At 43.3% G+C, this 16,380-nt stretch overlaps 1 protein-coding gene and 1 long non-coding RNA gene across 13 annotated transcripts; one reads left to right on the forward strand and one right to left on the reverse strand.

The window, feature by feature from the left end:
- The first annotated feature begins 226 nt into the window (after window positions 1–226).
- LOC120974064 (uncharacterized) lies at window positions 227–7,711 on the forward strand. 5 transcript variants are annotated; one of them, XM_073508686.1, is made up of 5 exons: window positions 229–1,509; window positions 1,601–1,786; window positions 6,132–6,213; window positions 6,554–6,723; window positions 6,833–7,711. In XM_073508686.1, exons 4-5 carry the CDS (start codon window positions 6,583–6,585, stop codon window positions 7,700–7,702), a joined length of 1,011 nt encoding a protein of 336 aa, XP_073364787.1. In that variant the 5' UTR covers window positions 229–1,509; window positions 1,601–1,786; window positions 6,132–6,213; window positions 6,554–6,582; the 3' UTR covers window positions 7,703–7,711. The 5 variants fall into 5 exon arrangements, with proteins under 5 accessions (XP_073364791.1, XP_073364790.1, XP_073364788.1 ...); XM_073508688.1 differs by having other exon boundaries at window positions 1,620–1,786; XM_073508690.1 differs by lacking the exon at window positions 6,132–6,213 and having other exon boundaries at window positions 227–1,509.
- On the reverse strand, window positions 7,389–11,666 carry LOC141041705 (uncharacterized). 8 transcript variants are annotated; one of them, XR_012202898.1, is made up of 6 exons: window positions 11,287–11,665; window positions 10,000–10,410; window positions 9,593–9,675; window positions 8,725–8,895; window positions 8,342–8,504; window positions 7,389–7,586 (listed from the first exon to the last, which is right to left on the reverse strand). It is a non-coding gene; the product is annotated as an uncharacterized lncRNA (long non-coding RNA). The 8 variants fall into 8 exon arrangements; XR_012202894.1 differs by lacking the exon at window positions 7,389–7,586 and having other exon boundaries at window positions 10,000–10,075; window positions 10,161–10,410; XR_012202896.1 differs by lacking the exon at window positions 7,389–7,586 and having other exon boundaries at window positions 10,000–10,075; window positions 10,156–10,410.
- Between the last annotated feature and the right edge of the window lie 4,714 nt (window positions 11,667–16,380).

Below are 16,380 nucleotides of genomic sequence, written 5' to 3' on the forward strand. Positions count from 1 at the left end.
TATACCTAAAGTTTGTCAAATTTGATCAAAGGAATTTAAATATGCAAGCATTTGAAGTTTGCAAGAATTTGAAATAATCTAGAATTTGAATTAATTCGAAGAAGATTTAAACATGAAGTTTTATAACTCAGCCTAGCTAGCCATAGATACTGACTAGTGGGATCGAAGGGTGCTGATGCAATGGCAGTGCACAACATGTTTGGCACTGAATAGAGCCTTGCCAAAGTCTTTGACATATAGGGCCATACATCCACGTGTGCACTGTTAGCATTGGGCCCTAGACCCACCTGTCAGTGTCTCGCAGAAACGGAAAAGGGTGCTTATTTGCTATTGTGTCAGCTAGAGCTCAAACCCGATGCGATAGGAACGAGAGGCTCAAGCCATTAGGTTGTGTGCATTTGATCGATAAGAAGAGGGGCTCAACGCGCATTGAAGCAACTCGCAAAGCGGAGAGGGGATTTGGGTCGCAGATCTGCCAATCAGATACGTCCATTTTGCATCATGTTTTGCTACTATCTATCTATACCTATACTAATTAGCGACTCCCAAGAAATTACCACGTTAATCAGCACTTAAGAACCGTTAATCTGGTGGGACCGAGTTATTACGGTGCAGATCAACCATTTTTTTTTTTAGATATAGATCAACCATTTTTTTAGTGGTACATCAACCATATAAATCTATTAGAAATCCCAACCGCATGCTATCACGATTGCACGGTATATTTACTCCGTATATAGCCCTCAAAATTGTGAAAAAAATGCCCTCAAAATCCCTCAAAAAAGTATATCTTCTCCACGTCTCTTACTCTCCCTGTAAAAAAAACAATCGTGCGCCATAGTCTCTGCTCCTCCCCACGGTCTCCTCCTCACGTTCTCACCTCCCCATGGTCTCCTCCTCCCCAGAGAAAGGAAATAAATCATATCTCTCAAATTGGAGCAAGGAAATTAGGAAATTGATCTGGTGCGCTCACGCCATGGAATCTCTCCTCCTCCTCCCATGGAAAAAACAAACAAATCTCTCTCAAATTGGAGCAACCAAGTTGGGGAATAGATCAGTTTCGTCATTTTTTTCCTGATTTAACATTTGAATCGACCTTATCTTTTCAATTGCATTAGGATTCATGTTTTCTACTGCGTCCTTTGACAGTCCTAGGATTCAATCCTAGGTTTGCTGACGTGCGCTCTTTGCGCACTTCGTGGAGATCGCGACGGGGCAGAACCAAGCCCATGCCCTCAAAATCCCTCAAAAAAGTCTATCTTCTCCACGTCTCTTACTCTCCCTGTAAAAAAAAATCGTGCGCCATAGTCTCTCCTCCTCCCCACAGTCTCCTCCTCACGTTCTCTCCTCCCCAGAGAAAGGAAATAAATCATATCTCTCAAATTGGAGCAAGGAAATTAGGAATTTGATCTGCTGCGCTCACGCCATGGAATATCTCCTCCTCCTCCCATGGAAAAAAACAAACAAATCTCTCTCAAATTGGAGCAACCAAGTTGGGGAATAGATCAGGTTCGTCGTTTTTTTCCTGATTTAACATTTGAATCGACCTTATCTTTTCAATTGCATTAGGATTCATGTTTTCTACTGCGTCGTTTGAAAGTCCTAGGATTCAATCCTAGGTTTGCTGACGTATGCTCTTTGGGCACTTCATGGAGATCGCGACGGGGCAGAACCAAGCCCATGCCGCCATCTTATAAATTAACTGCAGCCTGAAACAAACTATCTACACATAAAGGAGGTTCCTGTCGGTCGTGAACATCGTCGCTGGTGAACCTTCTCCTGTTTGGTACGTAAGCTTCGTCGTTGCCCAGTTTTTCAGAGATTGTTTGTTTCGTTGGTTAATTCAAAATTTTCGCGACAGGGCAGAACCAAGCCCATGCCACCTGTAACACCCCGCATGTAACTTGCCATATTTGTAACTCCGACTCTTGCCATTTCCGGCTATGTGATATGTTTTTCCCTCCGTTGTTGGGTTTTGTCTTTCGTTTTGTATTTTGTCATGTCTTGCATTTTCATATCATGTCATCATGTGCATTGCATTCGCATACGTGTTCGTCTCATGCATCCGAGCATTTTCCCCGTTGTCCGTTTTCCAATCCGGCGCTCCTATCTCCTCCGGTGCACCCCTCTAGTTTTCTTTCGTGTGCGTGTGTCAAACTTTCTCGGAATGGACCGAGGCTTGTCTAAGTGACCTTAATATACCACCCGGAGTCTACCGGTCAAGTTTCGTTCCATTCGGAGGTCGTTTGGTACTCCAAGGGTTAACCGGGCATCCGCAAAGTCCATTTGAGTGTCCAGCAAAAACCCCCTCCAAAACCAGCCCAAAGCCCACCAAACTCTCTTCCATGCTCTAGGTCGTTCGATCACGATCGTGTGGGCGAAAACCGCACCTCATTTGGAGTCTCCTAGCTCCCTCTACCTATAAATGAGTGGACATCCCGAAAAACGAAATCTCAGACGAACCCTAACCCTCTCCCTCCGCGCCGCGCCGGACGCGTCCGCCCGCGCCGGACACGTCCGCCGCCGCACCCCGGCGAATCCGCTGTTGCCACGTGTCCCGCCGGCCTCTCCCTCCGCGCCGGCCCGCGAGCCCGCCGCGGGCCCGCCCGAGCCCGCCGCCGCCTCCTCCGCGCCCGCGCGCGCGCCGCCCCGCACCCGCCGGCGGACCCGCGCGCCGCCGGGCCTCCTCGCCGCCGCGCCGGGCGAGCTCGTCGCCGCCCGTCGCCACCTCCGGCGCCGCCGCCTCCCCTCCGGGCCCCGCCGCCGGACCCGCCGCCCCGGGTCCCCTCCTCCTCCGCCGACGCCCGAGACCGTCGCCCCCTCCTCTCCTAGCTCCGGCCACGGCGAGCAACCTCCGGCCAGATCCGATCCAGAGAAATCGTGCGTTGACTTTTCCCGTTCTCAAAAATCCTCCAAGTCATTTTATTTTACATTAAGTGCTCCTATTCGAGATGTCATAACTTTGTGCTTGTAGCTCCGATTCGCGCGTATAATATGTCAAATTGTTCGCCTCGTGATGCTCTTCATTTTGCTCAATTGCACCATTTTCATTAGAGGTCATCTTGATGCCCAAATCTTCGTTGGAAGAGGGCTAGTTGCTGTTAATCTCTGGTTCTTATCAGAACTTGGAGATTTGTCATTTTTGTATCATTTATTCTGTGCATCTTTTGAGCATGAGCTCTACATGTGTTTTGAAGTATGCCATGCCATATTTCCAGTGGTATAGCCCATGTATTTTTGTGATCTTTGTGGTGACTAGTACAAGCATGCAAAGTAGGTCCCGTAATAATTCTGATTTCAGGGACTTAGTGATTTCTCTAAGTCTTTGTCTGCTGTAATTTTGTTGCCATGTAAACTTGATGCTACAGAGAGATCCATGCATATTTTGGAGATGTTCAGTAAGGATGTTTTGTAGCTATAGTTGTAATTGATCCATTCCTGCAATTGTTTGCAATTTTAGAGTACCATAGCATGACTCAATCTTGCTCTACTTTTGCTATAAAATATTTCTGGCAGATTCTTAACATAATTTTCAATCTTGCCAAGCTTATTGTAGTTGATCCATACATGCTATGCAATTGTTCTTGCCATGGATAGCTTCATAAACATGCCATATTGCTGTAGGTATGCTTGGGTTGTCTTGCCTTGCTCTGTAGTGAGTGCATCAAGCTCACAAAGAGGCCTACATATTAACATTTCTGCCATGCTCTGTTTTCTGCTAAGTCTGAAAACCTGATAACGAAAATTGCTATGTTTACATGCTTGCCACCATATCTTCTAGTCCTTTTTGGCTTATGGTCAGTAAGGGACTTTTGTCATGCGCATTTAGTAGAACACTACCATGTCTTGTCTTGCTATGTTAAGTTCCTGTAGCATGTTGATTTCGTGCTCTAAACATTGCTACCTGATGATGATTTCTGCCATGTCCAGTTTTTCACTAAGTCTGTGAACCTGTAATCTTTTGCACTTTTGCCATGCTTGTTTGAGCTTGATATGTTGTGAACTAGCAGTAGCTCAGTGTTCATCTTTTGTCAAGCATCTCCTGTAGATTACTGCCATGTGCTTTGTTGCTATGTTGGGATGCTGTAGTATTGTTACTTGTTGTATTTTAAGTGCTATCTTGCTGTTTATCGCAGATTAGTGTCATTCTTGTTTTGCTTGCCATTTGCAAACCGTGCATCCGATTCCGGTGATCTTTATATCGATTTCGACCAAAATCATCTCATCTTTCCAGTGGCATGCTTGGTTTGCCAAGTTACTGCCATGTTCATCATTTTCCTTCCGGAGCACGCATATGCATCGCATATCATAACCTGCATATCATACATGTCTTGCATCATGTTGCTTGCGCATTCCTCGTTGTTGATTGTGGTTCCATTTCTTTGTATTCTTGTCTTGGGTAGAGCCGGGAGACGAGTTCGTGAACGAGGAACCTGTCGAGTACACTTACGAGGATCAAGCTTTCGACAACTCTGAGAACCTTGCAGGCAAGATGACCACCCCTCGAAATCACTTCTATCTTTGCTATGCTTTGTTTCGCTCTATTGCCATGCTCCGCTACCTATCACTTGCTATATCATGTCTCCTATTTTAGCCATGTCAGCCCCTAACCATCCTTTCCTAGCAAACCGTTGTTTGGCTATGTTACCGCTTTTGCTCAGCCCCTCTTATAGCGTTGCTAGTTGCAGGTGAAGTTGAAGTTTGTTCCATGTTGGAACATGTATATGTTGGGATATCACAATATCTCTTATTTAATTAATGCATCTATATATATTTTGGTAAAGGGTGGAAGGCTCGGCCTTATGCCTGGTGTTTTGTTCCACTCTTGCCGCCCTAGTTACTGTTATACCGGGATTATGTTCCTTGAGTTTGCGTTCCTTACACGGTCGGGTGATTTATGGGACCCCCTTGACAGTTCGCCTTGAATAAAACTCCTCCAGCATGGCCCAACCTTGGTTTTACCAGTTGCTACCTAAGCCTTTTCCCCCGGGTTTTCGCGAGCCCGAGGGTCATCTTATTTTAACCCCCCCGGGCCAGTGCTCCTTCGAGTGTTGGTCCAAACTGAGCAGACTGCGGGGCCACCTCCTGGAAACTCGAGGTCTGGTTTTACTCGTAGGATGTCTCATCCGGTGTGCCCTGAGAACGAGATATGTGCAGCTCCTATCGGGATTTGTCGGCACATTCGGGCGGCTTTGCTGGTCTTGTTTTACCATTGTCGAGATGTCTTGTAAACCGGGATTCCGAGACTGATCGGGTCTTTCCGGGAGAAGGTTTATCCTTCGTTGACCGTGAGAGCTTATGATGGGCTAAGTTGGGACACCCCTGCAGGGTAATATCTTTCGAAAGCCGTGCCCGCGGTTATGAGGCAGATGGGAATTTGTTAATGTCCGGTTTTAGATAACTTGTCTCTTGACCCAATTAAAATACACCAAGTGCGTGTGTAGCCGTGATGGTCTCTTCTCGGCGGAATCCGGGAAGTGAACACGGTCTGTGTTATGTTTGACGTAAGTAGGTGTTCAGGACCTCTTCTTGGTCATTGCTAGATGACGTCCGTTCCTTTGCTTCTCTTCTCGCTCTCATTTGCGCAAGTTAGCCACCATATATGTTTTGCCGCTGCAGCTCCACCTCTTTGCACCTCTTGTCATATAAGCTTAAATAGTCTTGATCTCGCGGGTGTGAGATTGCTGAGTCCCCGTGACTTACAGATACTTCCAACAACAGTTGCAGGTGCCGACGATGCCAGTGCAGACGATGGCGTCGATCTCAAGTGGGAGTTCGACGAGGAACGTGGTCGTTATTATGTGTCTTTTCCTGATGATCAATAGTGGAGCCCAGTTGGGACGGTCGGGGATCTAGCATTTGGGGTTGTCTTATTTTCATCTGGATTTTGACCATACTCGGTCTATATGATTGTATTTTGGATGATGTATGAATGATATTTATGTATTGTGTGAAGTGGCGATTGTAAGCCAACTCTTTATCCCATTCTTGTTCATTACATGGGATTGTGTGAAGATGACCCTTCTTACGACAAAACCACTATGCGGTTATGCCTCTAAGTCGTGCCCCGACACGTGGGAGATATAGCCGCATCGTGGGCGTTACACCACCATCTTATAAAATAACTGCAGCCTGAAACAAACTATCTACACATAAAGGAGGCTCTTGTCGGTCGTGAACATCGTCGCTGGTGAACCTTCTCCTGTTTGGCACGTAAGCTTCGTCGTTGCCCAGTTTTTCAGAGATTGTTTGCTTCGTTGGTTAATTCAAAATTTTAGTCTATTTACTTCATATTGCTTATGAACTTCACAATGGGCAAGAGAAAATCTTTCTTCGCAAGTGAAGCCTTGGATTTGCCAGAGACTAAGAAATTACTAAGCAACAAATTTATGCTTGCTTACAATTCAAATTACTTTTTGTTGCTTTCTAGCCCAGTTCTGAGAGAGATTATTTGTTTCGTTGGTTCAATCAAATTGTTAGGCTCTGGACTTCATACTACATGCAAATTGCATGACCACCAATATGTAATCTTCTGGAAATTGTGTTTTTATAGGTCAACTCCTTTTGTTTACCCTCAAAACAATGGCATACGATATGCTCCATGAGATTAGCAATCAGAAGGATTCCTGGAAAGTCAAGGTCAGAATAATTAGGCTATGGGATGCCATTAATCTCAACAACAATGAACTTATTAGCCTTGACATGATACTACTTGATGAAGAGGTTAGCTTAATGATGAAACTTTATGAATTTCCAACATAAATACACTATTGTGAGTTGTAGTAGTTACTATAATATTAATGCATCTTCTCGCTGCACTGTAATGTTTCAGGGTACTATGATACATGGCAAGGTAATGAAGCATATGGTTAACAAGTTCAGACCATTGATCCAAGAAGGTTTAGTCTACATGATAGCAAATTTTAAGGTTATGTCTGCAATGAATTTCCGTCCAGTTGAAAGCGAAAAGGTTCTAAATTTCTTGCACACGACAAAAATTCAAGAGATAAAAGGTCAAAAAAATATCAAAATAGCAGAACAAATACACAGGATTTCAGAGTTGCACCCAAGCTATATGTCAATGCAGTACCCCTTGCTTTTTCCATATGGAGAAGATGGTTTCAGACCAGAAATAGAGTATGAAAATAAAAGAGGCAGCAAAGGTAAAAGAAAGTATGTAACAATGCTGGAGTTTTATGCGTATCGCATACAACAACGTCTGAACCAAGCTTCAACATTGCAAATGAGTGGACGTTTGTTCCTGCAGTTCTTAGTTGATGCAGCAACGTGCATTGAACAGTGGAGACTAAATTGGTACAGGACAAACCAAGGTAAGTTGAGGACAGAACTGTACAGAGGACTGCATGATGCAATAGAAAATGGAGATACACGAACCGAACAAGTTGGACAAAGACTCATACTACCCTCATCATGTAATGACAGTCCAAGAAATAAGCAGCAAAACTACCAAGATGCCATGGCGATTTGTCGTTGGGCTGGCTATCCTGATCTCTTCATTACTTTTACATGCAATCCAAAATGGCTGGAAATACAAGATATGTTGGATCTGATTCCAGGCCAGAAACCTGAAGATCGTCCAGATATCGTTGCCAGAGTATTCATGTTAAAACTGAAGGAACTTATGAATGACATAAAGAACGGAAAGTGTTTTGGACAAACAATTGCAAGTAAGTTTACCTAATAAGTACATATTCACTCTTTCGTAGATGATTGTCCTAACTCATTTCTTCTCAAATTTGTTTACTTTCATAAAGTTGTCTACACTATAGAGTTCCAGAAAAGAGGCCTCCCGCATGCACACATACTGGTGTTTCTACACCCAGATGATAAAGATACAAGTCCTTCCCAGATCGACAAAATCATATCAGCCGAAATTCCTGATAAGAATAGTGATCCAGAAGGGTACGAAGCAGTGCAAAATTACATGATACATGGTCCATGTGGTCAAGCACACCCAAAATCACCATGCATGGTCGATAAAAGTTGTGCCAAACATTTCCCCAAGAAATTTTGCACTGAGACTACCATAGATGAAGATAACTATCCAGTATATAGAAGGCGAGATGATGGCAACACTGTGGACAAGAATGGAGTGAAGCTAGACAATAGATTTGTTGTGCCATACAATAGAAACCTACTGGTCAAGTATCAAGCCCACATAAATGTTGAGTGGTGCAACAGATCAAGGTCTATAAAGTATTTATTCAAATACATCCACAAAGGAGAAGATCGAACAACCGTCTTGATAGAAGCGGAAGACCAACAAAGTGAAACAAGAGCTAGCAAATTAACAAACAGGGACGACGAAATCAAGAGGTACCTTGATGCCCGGTACATATCTGGATGTGAAGCCGCATGGCGCATATTTCAGTTTCCTCTTCAGTACAGAGAGCCTGCGGTTGAAAGGTTACAATTTCACCTAGAAAATGAACATGTTGTGGTGTTGCCGGACTCAATGGATTTAGATCAAATTGTATCCCGACCTAACATAGAAAAGACAATGTTCACAGAATGGATGACAGCCAACCAGTTGCATGAAGAAGCTCGCAGTTTGACGTATGCACAGTTTCCAACCAAATGGACTTGGCATGCACAAGAGAAAGAATGGAGGAAAAGGCGTGGTGGAAAAAAAACCATAGGCAGGATTTACTATGCACAACCAACGAGCGGTGAAAAATACTACTTGAGAATGTTGTTAAATACCGTCAAAGGATGCAGATCATATGAAGAAATTTGAACAGTTGATGGGGTTGTACATCCAACATTCAAATCCGCATGTTATGCTCTTGGGCTACTTAATGACGCTAAAGAGTGGGATGACTGCATCAAGGAAGCATCCCATTAGGCCTCTGCTCCTCAAATGCGCCAACTTTTCTGCACAATACTTTTATTTTGTGAGGTGACGGATCCCGCAAAGTTGTGGCAAACAAATTGGGAGTTACTATCTGAGGATATCCAACGTCGGCAAAGAAGAATATTCAATTTTCAGGCCCTGGAACTCAACTCGGCACAAATAAAGAGCCTGCTCCTGGCAGAGATAGAACAACTATTGACTAAAGGTGGTAAGTCCCTCAAAGATTTTCCAGGAATGCCACTACCAGATAGTTCAGTTCTTCAAGATCTAAATATTAGATTAGTAAATGAGGAACTAAACTATGATAAAGATTCTTTAAGAATAGAACACATGAAGTTACTGCATAAGCTAAATCAGGACCAGAGGATGGCTTTTGATGTTATAATAGAATCAGTCAACGACAGTCTTGGAAAATTGATTTTTGTTGATGGATATGGTGGAAATGGAAAGACATTTCTGTGGAAAGCAGTCATGACAAAATTAAGATCTGAAGGAAAAATAGTTCTAGCAGTTGCTTCAAGTGGTATAGCAGCAATTCTTTTACAGGGTGGAAGAACAGCTCATTCAAGATTTCACATTCCCCAAGATCACTAACGAGTCCACATGCAACATCAAGCAAGGAGCTAATAAAGAAAACATCACTGATAATATGGGATGAAGCACCTATGACACACAAGCATTGTTTTGAGGCACTAGATAAGAGTTTGAGAGACATACTTCGATTCACATATGAGGACGCAGAGCATAGACCATTTGGAGGAATGACAGTAGTCTTGGGAGGTGACTTCAGGCAAATCCTACTAGTTATACCAAAGGGGAAAAGGGAACATATCATTTCTGCATCAATAAAGAAATCCTACCTATGGAAGAACTTTGAGGAGTACCGACTCAAAGAAAATATGCGTCTGAATTCATCCGAAGGTAGTCCAGAAGAGAAAGCAAAAACATCTGAATTCGCAAACTGGATACTAAACATAGGCGATGGCACAACGTCAACAATAGATGAAGAGGATTGGGTTAGCATCCCAGAGGACCTTATTTTACATGAAGGGGATGACCCGAAAGCATCTATTGTTAACACCACCTATCCTGACTTACACAAAAAATACACTGATAGAACATACCTTGTGGAAAGAGCGATCTTGTGCCCAGGAAACGAGACTGTTGACCAGATTAATGCCTACATCATGAGTTAAATCCCTGGAGAAGAGGTAACCTATTTCAGTTCAGATGCAACATGCAAGGCAATGTCTACGGTGGAAGATGAAGATATGTTGTACCCAACTGAGTTTCTGAATAGTCTTACATTTTCTGGAATACCAGACCATGAACTGAGGCTGAAAGTAGGATTACCAATAATGCTTATGAGGAACATCAATCAAAGTGCAGGACTTTGCAATGGGACAAGACTAATAATAACACAGCTAGGAAAGCGTTTCATTGAAGGCCAGGTCATAACATGTCCTAACGTTGGTGACAAAGTTTACATCCCACGAATTATCATGTCACCAAGTGATTCAAAATGGCCTTTCATTCTGAAAAGGAGACAATACCCAATATCAGTGTGCTTTGCTATGACTATAAACAAAAGCCAGGGGCAATCTCTCAAAAAAGTTGGACTCTACTTAGAAAGGCAAGTGTTCACACATGGACAACACTATGTTGCAATGTCAAGGGTGACCAGCAGAAATGGATTGAAGATACTCATCTCAGATGAAGAGCGTCCATCCGACAAGGTTGCAAAAAACATTGTTTACAAGGATATATTATAGATTTTGTTACAAGCATTCTGATATGACTAAATATAATGTGATGCAGACATAGCAACCTTATTTGGTTTCAAATTGATATATCTGAAATATTTTAACAGAATGAAATTTATTTACTTTTGGGTATCTTATTATATGCGTATATAGTCTATAGTCATTATTTAATTTAGTCTGATTTTAGAATTTCTAGCAAACTCAATGTTTTGATGCATCCATTTAACAAACCCAAATATAGTGTTTGTGAGCTTGGGCCCTTGACTTTTTTTATGGTGTTTCTCTGAAGATTGAACTATATTTAAGCTCTCTCTGACTGTAAGAGGACGGCCACTATACTTTATTTTCAAAATAGTGGAAATACATTCATAAGACAATGTATTCACACAGATACCTGATGGAGGGCTCACAACTGATTTGACAAAAATCAATATCAGTTATGTATGCATCACGTATGTGCTTTTATCAATTACTATAACCTTTCTTTCTTTCCTGGCAATTCAGATCTGATTTAACAAATAATAGAAAATTCCAAGAGTCTAATTGCTAGATAAAATATTAGAAACAGTAATTTGATAACCGTGCTATGCATGCCTGAAATTTATTTCATAGAGAGAGGACATGGTAAGGCAAAGGAAAGATATGCACCTGTTCGTACAAACACAGGGTCAAAGGAAAATGGGGATGGATAAGAGTCGCCGCCGCTTTTGCTGGATGTGGAAACTCCGCTCAACAACGCGGGCACCGGAGGAGATTGCAGATTCACCGGGGACGACCTACCACACGGCAAAGGGGAACGGCCGGATGGCTGCCGCTACAGCCGGCGTTGCGATGTGGTTCGTGAGGAATGACTTCCTGAGGTTACTGATGTACGTTGTCAACGAGAGCCACTGGCGCAGCCACTCTCATGGGGCGGATTAGGCGAGCAAACTAGACAGGACGCCAGCGCCGACCGCGGCCGGCGAACCCGCCGACGACCCAAACAAAAAAATCTATCACTGATAAACATGCGCACAGTAGTGTAAAGAGGAGTAATATGTTACTCCTTCTATAAGAGCGTTTAGATTATTATTTTTGAGCGAAGTTTACAGCATTTACATAGTGATCTAAACACCATTATATTTCTTTAAAGAGGAAGTACCAATTTAAATGCGGTAGCAAATTAAATTAGGTTTCATATATTAAAAAATTGTGTAATAAAATTATATGAGACCAATTTAAATTAACTTCGTACCAAATATGAGCAAAGAAAATGGGGATAATTATTTACCTTGCTTACAATTTAATCCAAATGAACATCACAATTCCCTTCAAATAAACTACTAGCTCTGTACAGTGATAAAATACAAGACGGGTTTAAAAGAAAATACTACCAAAAAATACCAATCTAAACAATACACATGTAATGGCCTCCTAGAAAAGTAACTACAAATAATAGCGAAATCTAATTGTCGAATATCCAGAACAAATGTTAATTTACATAAAAGAAATTAAATATATTAAAAGATTTTTGTGTGTCAAAAGAATAAATTTAGCGCTCTTTAGATTCAACCATTCATCTATTCAGACCCAGATACTTTAACAAATGAACTAAATAGCTGCTATTTATTGTGATGGTTTTATCCAACACAATAAATATGCTAGCCCGTGCGAATGCACGGGTTGCCGTCTAGTTATTATAATGTTTTGATCACAATAACACTTTGTTATGCAATTCTAATGCATTTTCTCTCTTAATTTGCAAGATTTACATGAAGAGGGAGATTGCCGGCAACAGGAATTCTAGACCTAAAAAAGCTATATCAGAGTTACCTATTCTGCACAACTCCAAATGACCTGAATTTCACGGAGAATTTTTATTGAATATATATAATACTAGAGCAAAGAAGTACCAGAGGGGGCCCACCAGTTGCCCACAAAGCAACATGGCACCCCTGATGCCTTGTGGGGCCCCTGGCAGGCCTCTGGCCCCCATCTTCTGCTATATTAAGGGTTTTGACCTAGAAAAAAAGAAGACTTTCCGGACGAAGCACCGCCGTCTCGAGGCAAAACCTAGGCAGGAGCACTTTAGCTCTCTCGCGGAGCGATTCCACCAAGGACACTTCCCTCCGGGAGGGGAAAATCGAAGCCATCGGCATCACCAACAACGCTCTCATCGTGGGAAGATCAATCTTCATCAACATCTTCACCAGCACCACCTCATCTTGAACCCTAGTTCATCTCTTGTATTCAATATTTTTCCCAAAACCTCATATTGGTACATGTGTGTTGCTAGTAGTGTTGATTACATCTTGTAGTTCATGCTAGTTGGTTTATTTGGTGAAAGATTATATGCTAAGATCCTTGATGATATTCAATACCCCTTTGATCTTGAACATGAATGTGATTTTTGAGTAGTTACTTTTGTTCTTGAGGACATGGGAGAAGTCTTGTTATAAGTAATCATGTGAATTTGGCATTCGTTCGATATTTGGATGAGATGTATGTTGTTGCTTCCTTTAGTGGTGTCATGTGAACGTTGACTACATGACACTTCACCGTGCTTGGGCCTAAGGGAAGACATTGTGGACTAATAAGTAGATGATGGGTTGCTAGAGTGACAGAAGTTTAAACCCTAGTTTATGCATTACTCCATAAGGGGCTGATTTGGATCCTAAGTTTCATGCGGTGATTAGATTTAGCTTAGTTCTTCTTTCGTAGTTGCGGATGCTTGCAAGAGGGGGGTAATCATAAGTGGGAGTCTTGTTCGAGTAAGAACAGCACCCAAGCACCGGTCCACCCACATATCAAATTATCAAAGTAGCGAACGTGAATCAAACAAACATGGTGAAAGTAACTTGATGATAATTCCCATTTGTCCTCGAGAACTCTTTGCTTGTTATAAGAGAACATTCTGGCCGGTCCTTAGCTATAAAAAGGATTGGGCTACTTGCTGCATCTTTGTAACCATTGTCACTTGTTGCTCATTACAAATCACCTTGCTATCAAACTATCTGTTACCGATAATTACAGTGCTTGCAGATATTACCTTGCTGAAAACCGCTTGTCATTTCCTTCTGTTCCTCGTTGGGTTCAACACTTTCAATTATCGAAAGGACTACGATTGATCCCCTATACTTGTGGGTCATCACACTCGACAATGCATAACGCATCATCATTTCTAATCATGACCATCACTAGCAGATCTGACCATCGTAACGCATCATCGTTTCTAATCGAGATTGTGGTGTGTCGGCAGTGACAAACAGAGCGGTGGAGGAACTCACATGTGTGAGCTTCTGACATGCTCTCATCATGTGCGTGTGTGCATTTGTAAGCGAGTGAAAAGCCACACGCCTAGGTGCCTCGCTGCCCCAAAAGACGATGAAGGCGTCGCCGGCGACAAGACGAGTCAGTGTGGCTCGGGTGTGCTCGGATGTAGTGCAACAAAGGGCCAAACAACGAAATAAAGAATGCAATCCATGCTACGTAGAAGAACTCAAAGATGTGCATGAAAGGAAAGGGCCAGAGGCAAGCATACCTGACGACATGACTGCGCGGCAGTGCAGCTCAGGTGCTCATGGAAGTGTGCGCGGAGGACGAAATTGACAGGGAAAAGGGCTGGGATGTTGCATATGCTCACAAAGAGGTCATCGGTGGAGCCGTAAGAGCCTAGGAAGGACGAACAACGCTCCAATTTGGTGCTGATGAGAAGTGGTCGTAGATGAGAAAGAAGAGGAGTGTCATCATTTTTGCATTCCAGTCAGACTCTCTGCACGTAGTCGACGTAAACGTACTTGTGCACCTCCTGGACACGATGGTTTGAACTCGGGAATGAAGGATAACATGGGCGCCATGCATTCTCTCTCTGGTTGCTTGGAGAATGGGGATCTCGAGAGGTGTGGGGCTTCTTGGAGGAGGGGTAAAGGGAGAGGAAAGGATGGGGGAGCGCGTCACGCGGTTGGTGGCTAAAAGGAGGAGGATAGAAGGCTCACTTGAAATCAGATGTTTTTTACGATAGTTCACTTGTGTCACCTAAAATTGATTTTCGCCGCTGAAAATGGTACGGTGACAATTTTAAGCCATCACCCCCACTATCACCGAAGTGTTGTCACAAAAAGTAAAATCTTGACGGTACCGGTTTTCTGTCACCTAAGATTGTGTCCTAGGTGACGGACACATTTTTGTCATGAATGGTCATTTTTGGTGATTGGCAAAAATGTCACCTATAATAGGCCAATTTGTCACCTAAGATTATTTTTGGTGACGATAATCCATCACCAGTAATTTCTTAGTTTGACCAGTCAAAGATTCTGACAAATGGGCCCAGCAGTTGCTGACTTGGCTGCTTTCATGTGGGTTTGACGTAGGTTTTATCACCGATGGTGCCCTTCAGTAATAAGTTAGGCATCAGTTTTGATGTCACATCCCTAGCTTTGCTATGCACTTGGACTAGTCTTGGTTGTTGCATCATGTTTAAATTTCATTCAAACTTGAAATGGGGATTTTACAAACCCTAGCACCCCTCTCAAATACTAGGGTTAACTAAAAATAATTTCAATGAATACAAAATGCCCTTCACAAAAGTTCATCATTTTTGAATGGGTTGAAAACCTCTGCCAAAAATGGTGCACATTTTTTTAGGTCATCCTAGATTTTTGAATTAAATCATCAAGTATCTGAATTTGGGAATTTAATTCTTATATTTATTTTAAATGCCCAAATAATTCTGGAAATAGTTGATGGTTGTTGGGAAATATTTCAAAAGTGCCCACAAATTATTTCAGGATTTTATGAAATAGTTTAGTATTTTTGCTAAAACAAAAATAGAAAAATAAAATAGAGAAATAGAAACAAAATAGAAAAATAAAATAGAGAAATAGAAAAAAATAGAAAGAGAGAGAGGAAACTTACCAGGCCACTTAACTGTGCCGGCCCAGCCCACCTGGGTAGTGCCAGTCGTCTTCTCCACCGCACCAGGAGGACGCAGGCGCGTGCCGGACGCGCGCACGCCAGCTCCTGCTTCCACCGCGACGCCTTGGCCCTTCTAGCCTTGCCAGCGCAATGCCCACGAGCTCCTCTTTCCTCTCCCCTTTCTCTCGGTCTCCCTCCCCTCCTCTACTCTCTCTCCCGCAACCCTCCGAGAGCACCGACTAGCGGAACTGCGGCCACCGTCCACCCCTTGCCTGACCGACGAGTCCAGAAGAACGGCAGTATCGTCTTCATCATCTACGCCGAGCGACATGTCGTCGGAGGCCGTGAAGCGTCGCCATCAAGCATAACCCCGCCGTCTCTGCTCGCAGATCACCGACAATGCCACGTCGTTGTCGGACCGTCCACGGCCTCACTGTTACCTCTGCTGGACTCGCCATGAGCCCCTGCCTCTTTCCCCTCTCTCCCCGCGGTCGTATGCGTCCTCTAACCACTACGGCCATCCAAGCTGACAGCTCCTCTCCACCAGCCATGTCGCCACCATGGTTATGGTTGTGCAAGCTCGCTTCCGAGCACACCACTGTGCTCAGCATGTCTCCAGCAGCCCGCAGACACAACCAGCTCGGCCAGAGATGCCCCATAGCGCCAATCCGACACGCCCGTAGCTCCGGCCGCCGCATACCTCATCGGAAATTGAAATCCATATCTAGGCATTTTTATGTGCATAATTCAAATTTGAACTACATGCACATTCTCCAGTGCATATAAATTGGTTGAAAAATCAAATCAAAGTTGTACTCCAATGTGGAGGCCCACCGAGAAGCGTGCGAG

Source organism: Aegilops tauschii, chromosome 2 (genome assembly GCF_002575655.3).
Source record: "Aegilops tauschii subsp. strangulata cultivar AL8/78 chromosome 2, Aet v6.0, whole genome shotgun sequence".
NCBI classification, from domain to species: Eukaryota; Viridiplantae; Streptophyta; class Magnoliopsida; order Poales; family Poaceae; genus Aegilops; species Aegilops tauschii.

Coding starts and splice junctions, on each gene's coding strand:
- LOC120974064 (XM_073508689.1), top strand. CDS start 6,583: ATGGCATACGATATGCTCCATGAGATTAGCAATCAGAAGGATTCCTGG. Junction 6,724..6,832: donor TGATACTACTTGATGAAGAG/GTTAGCTTAATG, acceptor GTAATGTTTCAG/GGTACTATGATACATGGCAA.